The 20067-nt window shown below is 41.6% G+C and overlaps 1 protein-coding gene across 1 annotated transcript in view; it reads right to left on the reverse strand.

Annotated features, from left to right (window-relative positions):
- Positions 1 to 216: 216 nt before the first annotated feature.
- The window catches only part of LOC115458266 (calmodulin-binding transcription activator 1-like), a 38186-nt gene continuing 18335 nt past the window's right edge, over positions 217 to 20067 (reverse strand). The window contains exons 3-4 of the mRNA XM_030188127.1: positions 12184 to 12287; positions 217 to 288 (exon numbers count right to left, since the gene is read on the reverse strand). Of these exons, the coding sequence (XP_030043987.1) occupies positions 217 to 288; positions 12184 to 12287 (176 nt within the window). The remainder of the gene's footprint in view (positions 289 to 12183; positions 12288 to 20067) is intronic.

The raw sequence follows: 20067 nt of genomic DNA on the forward strand, positions 1-20067 counted from the left end.
ATTCTCTGGTGCCTTCTTTGTATTCTCACATAAACCAGTGTTGAGGCCCTTGTTCTTCCCAATAATCTCCACTGGCTGCGGACTAGAAGTGTCATCTAAACCACACACAGAGGCCCTTGATGTACCCAAGTAACCTCTTGCATCTGAAGCAGAGGCACACCCAAGGTATAGCCCTCTGTCCTCAGTAGTAACCTGTGGCTAGAACCTCTTGCAGTCTCACCTGGTTTTGGGTGAGCAGGAAAGCCATTCCTCATGCTTCTCAAAGGTTATTAGGTAAGACGCAATCTCCTGCATGACAGGGAAAAAAGGAGATGCAGACAGATTCAGCATCTCTGTTCCCCTACTCTTTAAGAGTCACACATAACATATGGTAAAGATTAAAGCCATTCCCTATATACACACACAAAAATATACATATAGACATGCATATTTGTACATATATACAGACAACACACACAGTGGTCAAGAAATCCAAACAAACATAAGAGGTCATGGGATGAGGCTCCTTGGTGGGGGGGTGGGGGGGGGGGCTGACTCAAGACCATCATTCAACAATATGGGGGAAAAAAAGAGTGGAGAATGAGGACAGACTCCCAGGGGAGGCAATGGAGACAAAAAAAAAAAACAACCAAACAAAAACAGTTAAACCAAGCTATTTGCCTGTAGCAGGTATTCCCTGTGGACAGTAGAACACAAGTACTCACAAAATGAGTGACATTGTCAACAGAACCTGGTGTGGAAAATGCTACTCCACCTTAAGTTTGTAGAAGCATTTGAACAGGCTAACCACGCAAGTGTGCCACTTCCCACCTACCTCTATCATGCAGGATCTTTTCAGTCCATACTTTGGCTTATAAAGGAATACAACTCCATAAGAAGGTTGAAGGGTATGTTAAGATTTGCATCCTGCTGTCCACAGAGAACACTTGCTACAAAATAAATAACTTGGTTTTCTCTGAAGACAACAAGACTATCAAATGCTCATAACATGGGACACCCTAGCCACAGGTTGCCTTCAACAGAAGAAAAAAAAGGATAGAAAACTAGAACAGTGATTAGTTGGTTTGGTTTTTTGTTTTTTTTTGCAACAAGCCGTTTTTTATTTAAAAGACAGTCTGGAACTGAAAGAAATGGGCCTGGGGCAGGGTGAGCTGCAGCTGGAATCTAATCTCCAAAGAAATTCTGGAGGACTGAATGGCCAAACCCACTGTTGCATCGAGTTAGTACCTAAGTATTGCCATACTGGGACAGACCGAAGGTCCATCAAGTCCAACATCCTGTTTCTAACAGTGGCCAATCCAGGTCACCTGGCAAGATCACAAAACAGTACAATACATTTTATGCTGCTTATCCTAAAACTAAGCAGTGGATTTTCCCCAAGTCCATTTTAATAATGGTCTATGGACTTTTCCTTTAGGAAGCCATCCAAACCTTTTTTATACCCCACTAAGTTAACTGCTTTTACTACATTCTCTGGCAACGAATTCCAGAGTTTAATTACACATTGAGTGAAGAAATATTTTCTCCGATTTGTTTTTAATTTGTTACTTTGTAGCTTCATTACGTGCCCCCTAGTCCTTATTTTATCATCCCCACCTTAGCAATTCTGTTATCTCCTATTTGTCCTGTTTGTCTGTCCTAATTAGATTGTAAGCTCCGTCGAGCAGGGACTGTCTCTTCATGTTCAAGTGTACAGCGCTGTGTACGTCTAGTGGCGCTTTAGAAATGATAAGTAGTAGTAGTAGTAGTCTTTGGGATTCCGGAATCTTGCTATTATTTGGGTTCCGGAATCTTGTTACTCTTTGGGACTCAGAATCTTGCTACTCTTTGGGATTCCGGACTCTTGTTACCCCCTTTGTCCTTATCCCTTATTTGTCCTGTTTGTCTGTCCTAATTAGATTGTAAGCTCCGTCGAGCAGGGACTGTCTCTTCATGTTCAAGTGTACAGCGTTGAGTACGTCTAGTAGCACTATAGAAATGATAAGTAGTAGTAGTAGTTCTAGTAGATGTATATGATGTCATGCTCTCAGTGTGGGGTAGGGTTCTTTTTTTAAATAAAAAGTTAGGAAAGGGGAAAGGGAATTATATACCACCTTTCTGTGGTTTTTCCAACTACATTCAGAGTGGTTTACATATTATATACAGGTACTTATTTGTACCTGGGCCAATGGAGGGTTAAGTGACTTGCCCAAAGTCACAAGGAGCTGCAGTGGGAATCTAACCCAGTTCCCCAGGATCAGAGTCCGCTGCACTAACCACTAGGCTACTCCTCCACTCAGAAGCTGAGGGCTATGGGGATGAAGTGGTGAAACTTGAGGGGGATTTAAAATTTAACTACACCCTATATTAGACACTTTGGGAAGAGATAGAGGGGGGCCAACATACAGCGTGAAGACAGTTAAAGCAGCTAACAGATATGGGGTGACAGATACTTGGCGATATAAGGAAAAGACTGCCTGTGTATATAGCTATGTAAGGGAGTGTATATGAAGTTGCTGGTCCCCTTTAACACTCCCTCACAGTGCCAAATTAAATCTGAAAATACAGAACAGAGGGCATGGCTCAGTGAGGGCACAGCAGGGAGGGTGTGGTCCAGGCAGGATAAAAACTCTCAAGCACAGCTAAGCTAGGGAGACCCAGGGAAGACAAGTGCATCCCTTCAGCAGATGCCTTCACAACAAATCTATAGGTAGCAAAAGCTTAATTCAGGTAGGCTAAGTTTTACTTTGGATCCTCATGAACTGCTAATCCTCCAGACCTGGTTCTGATTAACCTTTAAAGACAAGGCTACTGCACCCCGAGTCTGCGGGGCCCTATCAGAAACAGAGCTAGAGACTTTTGTTAATAATTTATCGTCTGTGAATGAAACACACTTGTGCACATAAATAAAGGGGTCGATATTCAAAAGGGTTCAACCAGGCAAAAAAAAGAGGCTCCTGCCCAGTTAAACCCCACTGAGCTTGCCAACCACAAACATTCAGCAGTATTTATCCATCCCCTAAGCCCCCAAAAACTGGGATAAAAAGCTTTAAACTCCCAACTTCGCTAGGAAAGAGATTCAGCAGCACTACCTGAGTTCACAGCAGTCTTCACACATGCAACGCCCGCTGACGAGTCTCTTTCCTAGCGAAGTTGAGAGTTTAAAGCTTTTTAACCCAGTATTTTGGGGCTTCCAGGAACATTGCCAGATGTGAACTGTCTCCTGAAGGGGGAGTATTGGGTGCTATATTATACTAGTGTTTTGAATAGTGCTTCATTCATGTATGCATGGTCCTTTAAAGAACACTCCATCATTTCCACTCAACTAAACAATCTCATCTTTACTCCCATTTTACCAGACTCCTGAGGGCAGGCACATCTGTGCTCACGGTGCCGTGTTGAGTCTAGAGTTTTTATTTTGTGTTATTGTGCCTTGCCTTTTACACATCACAGTAATAAACTTTTTCTGTTGAACCTGAGGTTTGTCCAGCCTTCCTTCGTTTCCCACATTTTGGTGGCTGCCTATTTCTCTCATGGGACTTTTGTGTTTAGTTACCGTCTGGTTCCTACATTATGAGCAGGCCAGGGCAGAATTAGAACGGTGCGACAACTTAGCCAGTTAGCAATGATATTCAGTCCACTAACCAGCTAAGTTAGTGTATAACATTAAGACAGCAAAATAACTGCAATTCTTCCTCTTTTTTGAGTGGGACTTGGATGATGCCTGTTCCTGATGGCCTCTGTCAGTACTAGACATTGTATTCTATTCTTGGCATTTATATCCTGCTTCTATCATTAGAGAATCTAAGCAGGTTACAAAAGATGAAGTACAAAGACCAAAAACAAAATACTAAAACAACGTTACATATTCAGGTATTTGTTAAACAGATGAGTTTTCAATGCTTTACGAACAAGAAATAACCAGGAAGAGTACGAACTTGCTCCGGAAGTGAAGTCCAAATTTTACCAGATTGATATACAAAAGAACCATCTAAAACTCTTTTGTAACGTATTTTCTTTGCTGTTGGAAATTCCAATAATAGAGTAGAATAGAAGTGAGAAGTGCCACAAAAAACTGTATACATTAATAAATGAGTTTGAAAAACAGAATAACCATGTAAAATTTTAAACAGTGTACATGCAACCTTAAATTCAACATGTGCACGAAATGGCAGCCAGTGCAAGCTTTTCAAGAGAGGAGTTACATGATCAAATCTTGAGTAATTAAATATTAATTTTGTGCAACATTCCGCAAAAGTTGTAACTTACTAGATAACTTAGAATGTAAACCAACATACAAAGCATTACAATAGTCGAACTAGGACAAAATGATTGCTTGCAAAATCATTTGAAAATGATCAGGGGATAAAACAGATCTAATCACCATCACAATGTAATTTTTAAAAATATCCTCTTACACAATAATCACCTGATGTTTCATTAATAACCGAGTGTCCAATGCACTTTAACAGTAGTAAACACATTACAACTTAATTGACTTTACAAACTGTAAATCTCTCATCATCCAGTATCAAGATCATATATAATCAACCCAAATCACTTTAGAGCAGGAGTTCTCAATTCAGTCCTCAGGACACCTAGCCAATAACGTTTTGGGGATAACCACAATAAATATGCATGAGATAAATTTGCATACACAACCTCCATTCTGTACAAATGTATGTCATGCATATTCATTGTGGGTATCCTGAAAACCTGACTGGCTAGGTGTGTTGAGAACCCCTGCATTAGAGCAATACCTAACATTCTCAACTGCTTTATGAACCTTCTATATTTAATCTAATCCCCCAAACCATTTCCTCATCCCCTCATTTTAATTTATAAATTCTCTATGATCATGAGTAAGGAGCCGAGTTTCTGCTGCTTGGCCTCTGTATCTTGATCAGCCACCACTATCCCCAAGTGGAGTGGAGGAGTGGCCTAGTGGTTAGGCTGGTGGACTTTGGTCCTGGGGAACTGAGGAACTGAGTTCGATTCCCACTTCAGGCACAGGCAGCTCCTTGTGACTCTGGGCAAGTCACTTAACCCTCCATTTGCCCCATGTAAGCCGCATTGAGCCTGCCATGAGTGGGAAAGCGTGGGGTACAAATGTAACAAAAAAAAACAAACCAAAAAATAGTCACAACTTTTCTCCACCCTGAATCCCATGCATCTTTCTATTTGACTCCAGCCTCCAAAACCGCCTCCCAGAAGCCCTTAATATGCTCACAATTCCATCACATGTGCTTATTCGTGGCCCCCTCTAAATACCCTCTCCAACACATATTGCTTCTTTGTGAATCCAGTTTAGAAGCCTCACTAGAGTTATATCAAATCCAAATATGATGGTCTATTGTAGCTGCCTATAAAGAGCACTTAGGTACATTTTTTTCTCCAATCTACATCTGAGTTTGTACACAATTCATAAGTACATAAGTATTGCCATACTGGAACAGACCAAAGGTCCATCAAGCAAGCATCCTGTTTCCAAAAGTGGCCAATCCAGGTCACAAATAACTGGCAAGAACCCAAAACAGTACAATACAATTTATTCTAGAAGTAAGCAGTGGATTTTTCCCAAGTCTATTTTAACAATGGCTTATGAACTTTTCTTTTAGGAAGCTGTCCAAATCTTTTTTAAACCCCTCTAAGCTAACAGTTTTTAATACATTCTCTGGCAACGAATTCCAGAGTTTAATTACACATTGAGTGAAGAAATATTTTCTTTGATTTGTTTTAAATTTACTACTTTGTAGCTTCATTGTGTGCCCCCTAGTCCTAGTATTTTTGGAAAGAGTAAACAATCGATTCATGTCTACCCATTCCATTCCACTCATTATTTTATAGACCTCTATCTCTAGTAGCTTTACCCTTTCCTCATAGGAAGTCGTCCCATCCCCTTTATCATATTTGTCGTCCTTCTCTGTACCTTTTCTAATTCCACCATTTTTTTTTTGAGATGCGGTGACCAGAATTGCACACAATATTCGAGGTGTGGTCACACCATGGAGTGATAGGAAGGCATTATAACATCCTAATTTTTGTTTCCATTCCTTTCATAATAATACCTAACATTCTATTTGCTTTCTTAGCCACCGTCGCACACTGAGCAGAGCATTTCAAATGATGATATCTAGATCCATTTACTGGTCGGCGACTCCTAATGTGGAACTTTGCATTAGATAGCTATAGTTCAGGTCACACCATGGAACGATACAAAGGCATTATATCATCTTCATTTTTATTTTCCATTCCTTTCCTAATTTATTTATTTGTAACATTTGTATCTCACATTTTCCCACCCATTAGCAGGCTCAATGTGGCTTACATAATACCATAAAGGCGATCGCCAAGTCCGGTAGATGTTAAACAAATACAGTATAAAATAAGGGTCAGGTAAGGTTAGGGTATACAAGTACGATAAGGGTCAAGGAAATAAGGAATATATAATATCCAATATGATGTAAGGTTTTGATGCATTGCAGAGTTGAGACATTTAAGTTGGGTCAGTAGGGTAGACCTTGCAAAACAGATAGGTCTTTAATGATTGCCTGAAGTTTAGATGGTCATGGATCGTTTTCACACTCTTTGGTAGTGCATTCCACATTTGTGTACCTAAGTAGGAGAAATTGGATGCATAGGTTGATTTGTATCAGAGTCCAATGCAGCTTGGATACCTAACATTCTAGTTGCTTTCTTAGCTGCCACCAACTGAGCAAAGAATTTCAACATATCATCAACGATGATGCCTAGATCCCTTTCCTGGTTGGTGACTCCTAATGTGGCTATAGTTTGGGTTCCTCTTTCCCACATGCATCACTCTGCACTTGCTCACTTTAAATGTCATTTGCCATTTGGATGCCCAGTCTCCCAATCTTGTAAGGTCCTCTTGTAATTTTTCACAATCCTCTTGTGATTTAACAACTTTAAATAACTCTGTGTCATCAGCAAATTTAATTACCTCACTCCCATCTCTAGATCATTTATAAATATGTTAAAAAGCAGCGATCCCAGCACAGATCCATGGGGAACCCCACTTTCTGCCCTTCTCCATTGAGAAAACTAACCATTTAACCCTACTCTCTGTTTTCTGTCTTTTAACCAGTTTGTAATCCACAATGGAACACTACCTCCTATCCCATGACTCTCCAATATCCTCTGGAGGCTTTCATGAGGTACTTTGTCAAATGCCTTTTGAAAATCCAGATACACAATATCGACCGGCTCACCTTTATCCACGTTTGTTCACCCCTTCAAAGAAACATAATAGACTGGTGAGCCAAGATTTCCCTTCAGCAAATCCATGTTGGCTTTGTCTCATTAATCCATGCTTTTGAATATGCTCTGTAATTTTGTTCTTTATATTCATTCACCCACTGTGCTTTATGTCTTAGGATTACTATATCTAAACTTTGAAAAAAACATTTTATATGGCCTTGAGAGCAATTTCTTCGAGCTGTCCGCTTTTGAACAGCACCCCTTTTAGATCTCTCGTGGATCTGCGCTCAGCAAAAAGAATCAGAGTTGAAAATACTGAAGAAAAAAAATGGGGGGATTCTAAAATTCAACAATTTCTCCAAATCCAACAGACACCAGGAGAATGTGAACTATTTAACTCTCTGAATCTCCTAATCCCCACCCTAATATTCCCAATAATTCTCTCAGGGAAGACAAGAGGGTGAAATCCTTGATCATACTTGTACGGAATGTTTGCTCATGATCAACCTTCTTCCTTACAACTTTCCAGCTTTCAGTAGAAGGGGAAGAAAAGGATGCGAGAGTCTAACACTTCAAACACTGATAATGGGTGAAGTATATTTCATTCAGTTCTGATCCAATGGGCCTCCCTAAGTCTACTACAGTGCCGATTAAGAGTTGCAGTACAAACCCAAACTGAGCATCCTATACCCTCATTCCTCTTCTCCCGTGTCAGCTTTCCTCTACTAAACCTAGCTTCCCTGCTCATATAAACTGCATCATCATTTTGTTCCACGTTTTAGAAACTTTTCTTAGGTCTATACGGATGTGAAGGTGACAGAAGCACCATTATTTTGAACGCTGCAATGCACCCACCCAACTCATGATTAAATTTTTCTACCTTTTTAATTTCTCTTTGACTTTGTGACTCTAACACAGTTTAGCTGAAACAGCTCCTGCAACTGGGCTGATATAAATATACCCCAGTACCACAGACGTTCTAAATGGGAAATTTTCAGGATAATCTTGTGTCTACAGGTCAAACAGAAGTGCCTCCATTTTTTCTATACTGATCTTGAAACCAGAAAATCCAGACAATCTACTGAGCACTTCTAACAAAGGAGAGGAGGGGAATCAAAGAGCTTGATGGACCCTTTATGTAATTTAAAGTGTCATTCATTCATTTAAAAATTTTCTATTCTACCTAAAAACTAAGTGGAGTACAAACATATATAAAAATAGCACCTTGTGCACCTTTCCACCCATCATAATGGGTTGGATCAATGGGTTTTCCCTGACGAGAGGCCAACAGCTCAAAAGCCGAGATAGAAGCAGGTATCCCTGTTTTGTACCTCTATGCAATGGAAATTCCTATGACTGAATGCCATTCACTGGCACTGCGCTGGTAGATTTTGCATCCACTTAAAAAAATTATTTCCTAAATTAAAATCTGCTAGCCCAGCAAACAAGAATCCCTATTCCACTCTGTCCAACACCTTTCAGCATCTAGGGCAGTGGTTCTCAACCTTTTTTCAGTCTGGATGTACCTGACAGACAATGCTCACATATGTGACACACCATATACATGATATGCACGGCCATTTGGTCTGACACAGTATAGCAATTTTTTTCAGTTAAATATTAACATGCTCTGCTCCACAAAACCCCTATCTGATTAATAACAATATAAATCTCTCCACATTGTTAAAGTATAAAATCTAAGAAAATCCTAACATGCATATACCAAACCTACCATAAAACAATTGCACCAATTCCTACCATTCAAATAACTTGAACCCTACACCTATGAGTAGGCAGTACTACAAATACATGGGCCCTTGAACACCAATACACCTACTACTGGTAGAACAGAACATGGAAACAGAATACTACACCTCAATCACAGGTAAAACACAGAAAGACCTTCACCAAATACAGAACAAGGAATCACTAATCACTAGCTGCGGCTAGGAAAGCAAATAGAATGTTGGGTATTATTAGGAAAGGTATGGAAAACAGGTGTGAGGATGTTATAATGCCGTTGTATCACTCCATGGTGCGACCGCACCTTGAGTATTGTGTTCAATTCTGGTCGCCGCATCTCAAGAAAGATATAGTAGAATTGGAAAAGGTGCAGCGAAGGGCGACTAAAATGATAGCGGGGATGGGACGACTTCCCTATGAAGAAAGACTAAGGAGGCTAGGTCTATTCAGCTTGGAGAAGAGATGGCTGAGGGGAGACATGATAGAGGTATATAAAATAATGAGTGGAGTGGAACAGGTGGATGTGAAGCGTCTGTTCACGCTTTCCAAAAATACTAGGACTAGGGGGCATGCAGTTAAACTACAGTGTAGTAAATTTAAAACAAACTGGAGAAAATTTTTCTTCACCCAACATGTAATTAAACTCTGGAATTCATTGTCAGAAAATGTGGTGAAGGCAGTTAGCTTAGCAGAGTTTAAAAAGGGGTTGGACGGTTTCCTAAAGGACAAGTCCATAAACCGCTACTAAACGGACTTGGAAAAATCCAAAATCCCAAGAATAACATGTACAGAATGTTTGTATGTTTGGGAAGCTTGCCAGGTGCCCTTGGCCTGGATTGGCCGCTGTCGTGGACAAGATGATGGGCTCGATGGACCCTTGGTCTTTTCCCAGTATGGCATTACTTATGTACTTATGTACTTATGAAATAGAAAAATGAAGGCAAAACTTGAACTGGGAATCTCAATAAGTCAAACTTGGCTTGTACCACAACATAGGAGAAATAAAAACAGAAATGCAAATTACAAAGACATCCATGATACACATTTCCCAAAGCTAACGTATTCCACTTAAATTCAAAATACAACGCTTTTTTTTCTACCTTTGCTGTCTAGTCATCTGCTGGCCAATACTCGGCGCAAGTTAACCAGTCAGCGGCCAGATAACCAATCATTTTCAGAAGCATTTAGCCGGTATAGCCGCTGAAAATGCCCACTTAACGCTGAAAATAAAGCCAGCAATTTTGGGGCATTCCAGGGGCATGGCCGATCCCAATATTTGGAATTTAACTGGCCAGGCTTAATGGGCAAATAAGACCACATAAATAGCAGTCTTATCTTTACCCGTTAAGCCATGGCCGGTTAAGTCTGAATATTGACTTAAGTGGTCATGCGTTATTTGGCACTGCGAGAACTGGATATTCAATGCCAGTTGCTGGAAATAGCCTGGCACTGAATATCCAGGTAGAACACTGGTAGTGGGCAGGCAGTCAAAGTGCTGCCCGCCAGCGGCTGTATATCGGAAGGGAGTCTGTGTTTATTTTTTGCCAAAGCATGTCGGTCCTGGTTTCTTTTTTCTGCTTTCCTCTCTTCTGCTCTTTCCAGTGTGTGCAGTCAAGTTGTCCTTTCTCCAATTTCCATCTGTCTTCTTCCATTCCATTCAACTGGCCAGCACTATGACACACCAACTGGGTGCTTGCAACACACTAATGTGCTGAGACACACCGGTCAATTAATGCTGATCTAGGGAAATACCACTTGATAGTTCTACAGATGTTATCCCCCATTTGTCATCCTTTTATAAGACATGTTTGACCTTGGGGGGGGGGGGGGGGGGGGTGGGAGGCATAATCCCTTCCAATCTACCTGCAGGAACTTTAGCAAATATTTTCATGTCCCATTTTAGAAGGGCTACTGGATTATAACTACCTCACTTCCCCTCAGGTTTATCATCTTTATGCAAAACGATGTCATTTGCCCTATTGATTGCGACAGCACTTGGCCTTCTAGCAACTCCTGGAAGCATCCAGCAAGTAATGAGCTTAGTATTCTATAATACTCTGCTGGGAACCCATCCTCCCCCACAATATTGCCCTTAGGTAGGGATCTGAATGCAAACTCTACTTCAGCAGAACTAATGGGTCAGCAAAGCCAATTCTTCCACCTATCAACCAATTTGGGCAAGCTGGTTTGTGACAAAAATCCAGTTAACATCCTCTGCTCTGCGTGAGCACTCTGAGCTATATAAAACTTTTCACAGAAGCTCTTAAAGGCTGAGGCTGTGGTCTTGTTAGCTTCTACTTCTTTCACCAGTCTGGGGCATCCCTGATTCTTCAGCTGCCACAGCAATAATTTTCTGGTCATATTTCCATGTTCAAAGAACTACGTTTTAGTGAGGCACACCAGATATTCTATTCTTTATCTCCAATGCGCTTATTTTTGTTTTAATTTCCAACATCTTCCCAAATATTTTCTTGTCAGACTTGTGCTCCACAACCCAGTACGTAGACTGACTCCACCCCTCTGTTTTTCACCTAGAATACCTTGTGACCACTTCCTTCACATCCCCAAAAGTATTCATGATAGGATTTCCTTGGTCATTAAATTTCAGATATTCCCACTCACCCTTATCACAGAACCTTGTGGCAGGAAGTGTATGTCCGAGTGTATGTATGGTCTATATGGACATTGGGCACCCACTGCATTGGATTATTTAACAAACAAAAAAAATCAGTGACAGAATTGTGGATAAGAACTAAGCTAAAGGGAACTAAAGATGATTCCCCCAATGTCACACAGCGAGCTGCATAAGATAGATAGATAGATAGATAGATTGCACCACATGAATTCCAAGACAAAGTTCTGTTTGGCACAATGCCAGTATTAAACAAACACTAGCAGTGAATTTGAAAGATGAAGATCTTACCAAACATACAGAGGCTTAGGACGCCCATTCTTGTCATGGTATATGCAAAACTAACCTATTTGGATACACTACTCCTGGGAGTCACTGGCAGAGCCAGGGATTAGTAATCATTAGTATCAGACTTTCTCATGTTCTGTAAATACTACTCATGGGCCCTTCTTCCTCATGAACTTTAAAGTACAGTAAGAGCGCAGGGACATATTAAGTGATTCTGATGCAGGTGAATGTGTAAGGAAGGTGGGGGGGAGGCCTCCAAGATTAGACCCTCAGAGTGCAGGAAGGTGAACAGGGGCAGGGGAGTAAGGGGTTGGTGGCCATACCTCATTGGTGTTCCAGCGCAGTCGCTCCTTGGGCAGGAGCCCACAGCGGGGCACACACTCCAGCAGTTCCTTGGGCAGGAAGAACTTCAGCTGGGGTTTGTTTTCTGCAAAAGGCATGAAAGCAATTAGTCACCTTCTACAGGCCAGTGCAAGATTTACCCCACCAGAATAAATATATTTAAATTATGCACACCTCTAATTCTCCATAAGGGGCCAAAAAGTTAAGAAACTGGAAAAAAAATGTTAAAAATAAAAAGTGAATTGAAAAACATGATCAAAAGAGGTGGCATAAAGAAGCTGCCCAAGGCTTTGCAGCTGCAAAGACAAAAACATATCTGAAACCAGTCACCTCTCCTTTTGCTGCTTTACTTCAATCTCTTTCATTTTTATCCCAAGATCCTTTCCACTTCCCATTTGTCTTATTTTTGCACAGATTGTTGGAAAGAGAAGGGGGCCAAAATAAGATGGATACCTGATATATATACGTTTTCTTTGCTGAGTAATACTCTTCAGCTATTCATTTTATATTCAAGCCTTTTAGTGTTGGTGTTATCACAGGCATGAGGTTGTTTTTACAGTGTGCCTCCTGTTTCTCTGAGCTCCCAGCTGAACTGGAACTAGGCCTGGGATCTGACACCATGAGCCTTATGTACAACTACACGAAGATCACTTTTCCCCTATTCTAATATTGCCTTTCGATTCATATAGATCGGGACCAAATAGACAGAATAGCTGAGAGAGTGGACCCTTGCAGCACACCTGTAGTAATAGGAATCTCTCTCTCCTTAAAATACCCAGAAAAAAATCAATTGCAGTACAAAGAAAAAAAAACATACAATCCAGAGCTGGAAAAATTAAGAATAATCATAAAAGATCTACAGCCACTACTGCAGAATGAATTACTGAAAGAGATATTCTCAGCGCCAACAGTGCTGGCCTTCTGACAGACACCTCATTTGAAATACAAATTAGTGAAAAGCAAGCTCCTAACACAAGCTCAAAAAGAAGAGAATAGCAGACGTCCCTGCAATATAACAAGCTGCAAACCGTACCAAAACATTTCACAGGATCCCACAGTCACTCACACGGGAAAAACATTCAGCATGAGGGGATCCTTCACATTCTTCTTTCAAATGTGGTACATATCATTCAATGCAAAAAAAGAGAAACAAGGCAGAGGCTAAAGATCAGAATCAATTTACATCTACACATCATATTAAACATCAAGATGCCAACCAGTCTCTCACCTAATCTACCCCACCCTCTTCCTGTGAGACTGTTTCACTTGTATATATATATTCTGATATTTTTCAACATTTGCTCATTTCTGATCTGAAGGGTCACCTTCGAAAGCTAATCTAAAATGTATTAAGTTAGGTATCATCTTATTTCCTTTTCTATGTTTTGTTTTTATTTATTGCCTTTAAAAGTGGACTAACATGGCTACCACATCACTTTACTGGCAGAAGTAAAAATGTCCTCTTTCACTTTGGTTTATTATCCACAGGACACTGCAATGCCTGGTGTACTCACTCAATAAGGACTTGAGGGAGCGATTCCCCAGCAAAATGTGCCTGACTCATTAAACTTTGTTATATTTTTCGGGCCACCAACAGTGGATCCCGAAATGTTGCTGCCTCCTTTTCCGGTACATCTCTTATGCTCAAACTGCATCTACACATGCGGTTCTCAAGTTCCTTGAGTTCTCCCATCTCTCCTGTGTCTAAATTATCCTTCTTTTGCTGTGTATCATCAAGCTCTTCCTCCACTACGTCCATCTGGTTTCCAATTCATCCTGCCACCTCGATATCTCTACCAGATCCTGTTTAATTTCAGCTACTGCTCATTTAATATTGGACAGATTGTACCTCCAATCTGAGCTCCATAAGCAGCACCAAATAAATCCGCACTCAAGGAGGTAGGGGGTTCCCCACTCATGCAATCGCCATCTGCATCCGTTAGGCATTCCATGCTGAATGATTCTGTCGGTGTCACCATCTTTAGGTCTTTACATGGACTGGATGCCTTCTGTGACCCTGAGCCAGATTTGCCTCTGATGGACTTATAAGTTAGAAAGCTCTATCTCATGGTCACTGAACCTCTTAGAGGGAGATTGGTCACTTTACAGTAAACGTGGGTGCTGTTGGAAGGTTTTAGAGCACAGATTTAGTGCAGCCCCAATGGAGCTTCACTCAAGCACAGCCATCCACATCAATGACATCTCTTCCTCCTCACTAACCTTTGTTTTTCAAGCAATGCTTCTCAAGGGCCATACAGTAAGCCAGAAGGGATCCAGGTCCTCCATGACCATTGGCATTTGCCTCAGTGGCCCTTGTCCCCAAAGAAGAGGCAGTGGAGATCCCACCAGAGGGCAGATCAGATCTGTGTTCCAGGGGCAATGTGGCCAGTCTGGGGCTACAAGGATCATAAGAAATAAATGTTTGGCTTCTCTACGGAAGACTCAGCCAATGAGGGGCCATAATACGTAGCAGCTCTTGTGGCTAGGGCTGCACTGCAGTATCAATCTGACTGAGAAACTTCTTTCTGCAGCTGTAGAATAGGTAATATTTTGCATTCTGTTACAATACCAAAAAGTCATGGCAAAGCAGGCTCCACTAGCAGCTGGAAGGCCAGAGGACTGAGTTTCTGCTTTTTAGGATTTAGAAAATTCCTGCTGAGAAAATCCACTTACACGATCTCCATCTCTGCAATATGAACTACTAAGATGGTCAAGAGATGCATAGTCATTCCATGTCAAGTGGCCTGGTGGTCCCTGCGCGACCATCACGGATTTCGATGAAATTTTCTGTGAACATTCATACATGTCGGTTTTACGTTCGTCGATGCAATCAATACCTGCTGAAATATAGTAATCTGTTTGACTCCATACTGCAGCCTTCTATGGTATGACTCCAAGATTTCGCAACTTTAGACACTGAATCTCCGGCAATATTTTGTTGAGAGAAACAAAACAATAAAAAAATCTTCATGAGCGATTTCCATGAACAAAACTTGGAGCAAACTTGGTCCGAAAAATTAGTGGCACAAAAAAATTGTAAAGTTTGGCTTTTTATATCTCTGGAATTAAGGTGTGATAAACGTGAAACTTTGCACACAACTTATCAACACAAGGTTTTCGAATATAAAATTTCATTCTCCTAATATTTTCCATTAGTTCACAAATTGAGTGTAAAGTTGATGATTTTTGCAAAAACGCCAAAAATAGGGTATTTTTAGCCCACTTTTACAAAAAAAGACCTTCTGGAAACTCTTTTTAATCATTTTCATTAGAAAGAGCATTTTTCAAACCCCTTAAAGTAGGGTTGGTTTTTCATCGCTGGCAAATAAGGCCCTAGAAATAGGGACAAAGTTGAGGACGTTGCTATCGCAACATTACATGCATTCTATTATTTTGTTTTATACAGACATTATTAGTACCTAAATTGCATTGGTCCATGGTGACATTGTCACTACCAGTTCAGGAACTTGAACCAGTAACCCCATCGCCATAGGGGTCAAGCCCGATAGCTGTGCTGTACCAGCCACAGGTGGGTTTCTTGGATGAGGATCCCAAGCCTCTAGTTTGGTTTCTTCATCAAGGTTCCAAAGCCTTGTGTGGGTATCTGTCCGGTTCCCAAGCCGACGATTGGGCAGCTTATCCTAGGTTCCTAAGCCTAAAGTGGATATCTTAAATGGTTTCCAAGCCGAAGTCCGTAATGTTTGTATGAACTGCCAAATTCCAACGATTGCTTATTTATTTTTGAATTTACGAGCCACTTTCTTTAGTGTCCCTTCTGGAAATTGATACTGGCGGCCTGACGATGTAACTGATGGCGCTGGAAGCACACAAATAAGATGTTGTGCTGGAACCCAACAAACATCTTTTCTTTCAGGCCAATAAAATGAATGAGCCGGGCCTGGTGGATGCATAAATGTTACCAATGCATCATTTTGTTCGATGGAAATTTCTACAACGTTGCCTACCCACCACTTATTGTCATAAATGCAGGCAACATAACAACCAGGCAATAGTTTGGCCAATAGGATCGACGATATCGGAATTTTGGCCACAAAGTTAATCGTGTCATTTGAAACTTTGCTGATATCTACCTTCCCTTCCAACAAGGAGAGAAATTGCAGAAGCACTAAATGAATGGCCCTCATCTCCAGAAAGGTTGACAGACATACAATTAGGCACAGATATATAGTCTTTTTTTTTTTTTTAATTTGTAAATTTTTTATTAATGCTTCAAAAATTACAAAGTCGTATAGAACAATTCTCCTTCAGAATACAAAAATAAAGGAAAAGAAAACAGTAACATTCAAGCTTTGTTAACAAGTCACAGATATATAGTCATTTTTGTCAAAGGGCCAATATAATCACATCCACTAGATAATATTTATTATACGTGTGCAATTCAGACATTTTACTTTAGTCGCAGCTTGTCTTCTGATTTTCTGTCAATTTTTATGTACAGACTAGCCGTTGAGCCCATGAAAACGGGCTACTTTTGGAATGGGGGGGGGTTCCAAGCCCCCCCCCCCCCAGAGTTGCTGCCGCCGCCGCCCCTCCACCCGGCCCGAGCAGCACTGTAAACTTACATCAGCAAAGCTGCCGTCGGGGCGGGCTTCCTTCTCTGCCTGTGTCCCACCCTCGTATGACGTAACGTCGGCGAGGGCGGGACAAAGGCAGAGAAGGAAGCCCGACGGCAGCTTTGCTGATGTGCCTGCTGCTGCGTGCTGATGTAAGTTCACAGTGCTCGGGCCAGATGGAGGGGCGGCGGCGACTCCGGGGGAGGGGGAGCGGTTCCGACGTCTGCAGCATGCCAGTAGAGACTTCCCTCTCTGTCCCGCCCCCATCATCACGTATTGAAGCGGGGGCGGGGCAGAGAGGGAAGTCTCTACTGCGCATTTGCGAGTGAGTATGGTCACTCGCCGTTTATATGTTTGAGATTGTAATTTAAATGACATATATAACAACCAATCAATCCTCTCATATATTTTTTATATATACTTTTACAGTTTTTTTGCATATAATTCTATATGTGTTATTATTTTATGGTTTTAAATATACAATTGATCAACATGTTCTTAATCTTCTACATTATAGCTGGTTTGGCTGCAATCCAATTGTTATAGGAATATATACTGTCTTATAAATTCCCAGGTATGTCTTCCACATGGACGTAGTTTGACTGTTTTATTTGGGGGAGATATCTCATACATATTCATTATGGTTATTCTCAAAAAAGGCAGCTCTTTCTCCCTTCCTTCTTCCTTATCCAGAACCCTCTCTTCCTCTCCAGTAGTACAGTGGGGGAAATAAGTATTTGATCCCTTGCTGATTTTGTAAGTTTGCCCACTGACAAAGACATGAGCAGCCCATAATTGAAGGGTAGGTTATTGGTAACAGTGAGAGATAGCACATCACAAATTAAATCCGGAAAATCACATTGTGGAAAGTATATGAATTTATTTGCATTCTGCAGAGGGAAATAAGTATTTGATCCCCCACCAACCAGTAAGAGATCTGGCCCCTACAGACCAGGTAGATGCTCCAAATCAACTCGTTACCTGCATGACAGACAGCTGTCGGCAATGGTCACCTGTATGAAAGACACCTGTCCACAGACTCAGTGAATCAGTCAGACTCTAACCTCTACAAAATGGCCAAGAGCAAGGAGCTGTCTAAGGATGTCAGGGACAAGATCATACACCTGCACAAGGCTGGAATGGGCTACAAAACCATCAGTAAGACGCTGGGCGAGAAGGAGACAACTGTTGGTGCCATAGTAAGAAAATGGAAGAAGTACAAAATGACTGTCAATCGACAAAGATCTGGGGCTCCACGCAAAATCTCACCTCGTGGGGTATCCTTGATCATGAGGAAGGTTAGAAATCAGCCTACAACTACAAGGGGGGAACTTGTCAATGATCTCAAGGCAGCTGGGACCACTGTCACCACGAAAACCATTGGTAACACATTACGACATAACGGATTGCAATCCTGCAGTGCCCGCAAGGTCCCCCTGCTCCGGAAGGCACATGTGACGGCCCGTCTGAAGTTTGCCAGTGAACACCTGGATGATGCCGAGAGTGATTGGGAGAAGGTGCTGTGGTCAGATGAGACAAAAATTGAGCTCTTTGGCATGAACTCAACTCGCCGTGTTTGGAGGAAGAGAAATGCTGCCTATGACCCAAAGAACACCGTCCCCACTGTCAAGCATGGAGGTGGAAATGTTATGTTTTGGGGGTGTTTCTCTGCTAAGGGCACAGGACTACTTCACCGCATCAATGGGAGAATGGATGGGGCCATGTACCGTACAATTCTGAGTGACAACCTCCTTCCCTCCGCCAGGGCCTTAAAAATGGGTCGTGGCTGGGTCTTCCAGCACGAAAATGACCCAAAACATACAGCCAAGGCAACAAAGGAGTGGCTCAGGAAGAAGCACATTAGGGTCATGGAGTGGCCTAGCCAGTCACCAGACCTTAATCCCATTGAAAACTTATGGAGGGAGCTGAAGCTGCGAGTTGCCAAGCGACAGCCCAGAACTCTTAATGATTTAGAGATGATCTGCAAAGAGGAGTGGACCAAAATTCCTCCTGACATGTGTGCAAACCTCATCATCAACTACAGAAGACGTCTGACCGCTGTGCTTGCCAACAAGGGTTTTGCCACCAAGTATTAGGTCTTGTTTGCCAGAGGGATTAAATACTTATTTCCCTCTGCAGAATGCAAATAAATTCATATACTTTCCACAATGTGATTTTCCGGATTTAATTTGTGATGTGCTATCTCTCACTGTTACCAATAACCTACCCTTCAATTATGGGCTGCTCATGTCTTTGTCAGTGGGCAAACTTACAAAATCAGCAAGGGATCAAATACTTATTTCCCCCACTGTATTTCCCCACCCCCATTCCATGCCAGTGTAGACCTTAGAAATGTATAAGCTCTATAGGTAGATCCTTCAAGAGGTAGTGTGTCATTGATTTAGGCTCTACACCCTTTCTGATGTTTTGGTGCTACCTCAGTAAGGCCAACACACAACCTCTCCACTGCAAAACACTATACACAAACTTTTGCAAAAACCCACTCAACCTTACCAAATCATAACAGAACTAATTCCAAGGACATGACAAGCTACAACCTTATGCGTGGAAAGGCAGTACTGTAATTACACCAGGCTCTAAAACTACTTAGTGAAAAAAATACATAAATAAAAAGGGCTGCAAATACTACACACTAGCAGAATACTGCACCTTGATCACACATAAAAAACACATGACAACAGATATGACACAAGGAACTAGAAATAAAAAATATATGAAGGCAAAATACTGAACTGGAAAGTTACCTCAAGAAGTCAGACTCAGCATGCAGGGGGGGGGGGAGGGAAGGAAGGAATGAAGAGGAGGGCTGCCAGGGAGCTGAGGGCGGGAAGGAGGGACACAGAGCTGCCTGCAGTGTTGCGCCAGCCCTGTTTTTTTTTTGGGGGGGGGGGCAATGCCCCCCTTCACCCCCCCCCCAAACTATGCCCATGGTCTTCCATATACATGACATATTTTTCCTTGATTTTATTTATTTAGCCATATATTTTTTGTTAATGTTTTTATATTTATTTGTCATAGACCCCTGACGCAGGCCAGTAGGGCCAAAACATGACATGTTGGGTCACTCAATTTTATCAATTTGAATAAAGACTTTATTGTGGACACCATCTGAGAGAGGTTTTTTTGCTCCACCCTTCTTTGCTTGGCAATTGATCTTCAGTGGGGTTGTCTGCCCTCCCACCCTGTCTTGATTTCTGGATGTGGTCTCTCTATCCCCACCTTCTTCATGATACTCGGTAATCAGCTCTCCTCACTGCTCTACTTCCTTGA

The sequence above is a fragment of the Microcaecilia unicolor genome, chromosome 14, assembly GCF_901765095.1.
Source record: "Microcaecilia unicolor chromosome 14, aMicUni1.1, whole genome shotgun sequence".
Taxonomy (NCBI): domain Eukaryota; kingdom Metazoa; phylum Chordata; class Amphibia; order Gymnophiona; family Siphonopidae; genus Microcaecilia; species Microcaecilia unicolor.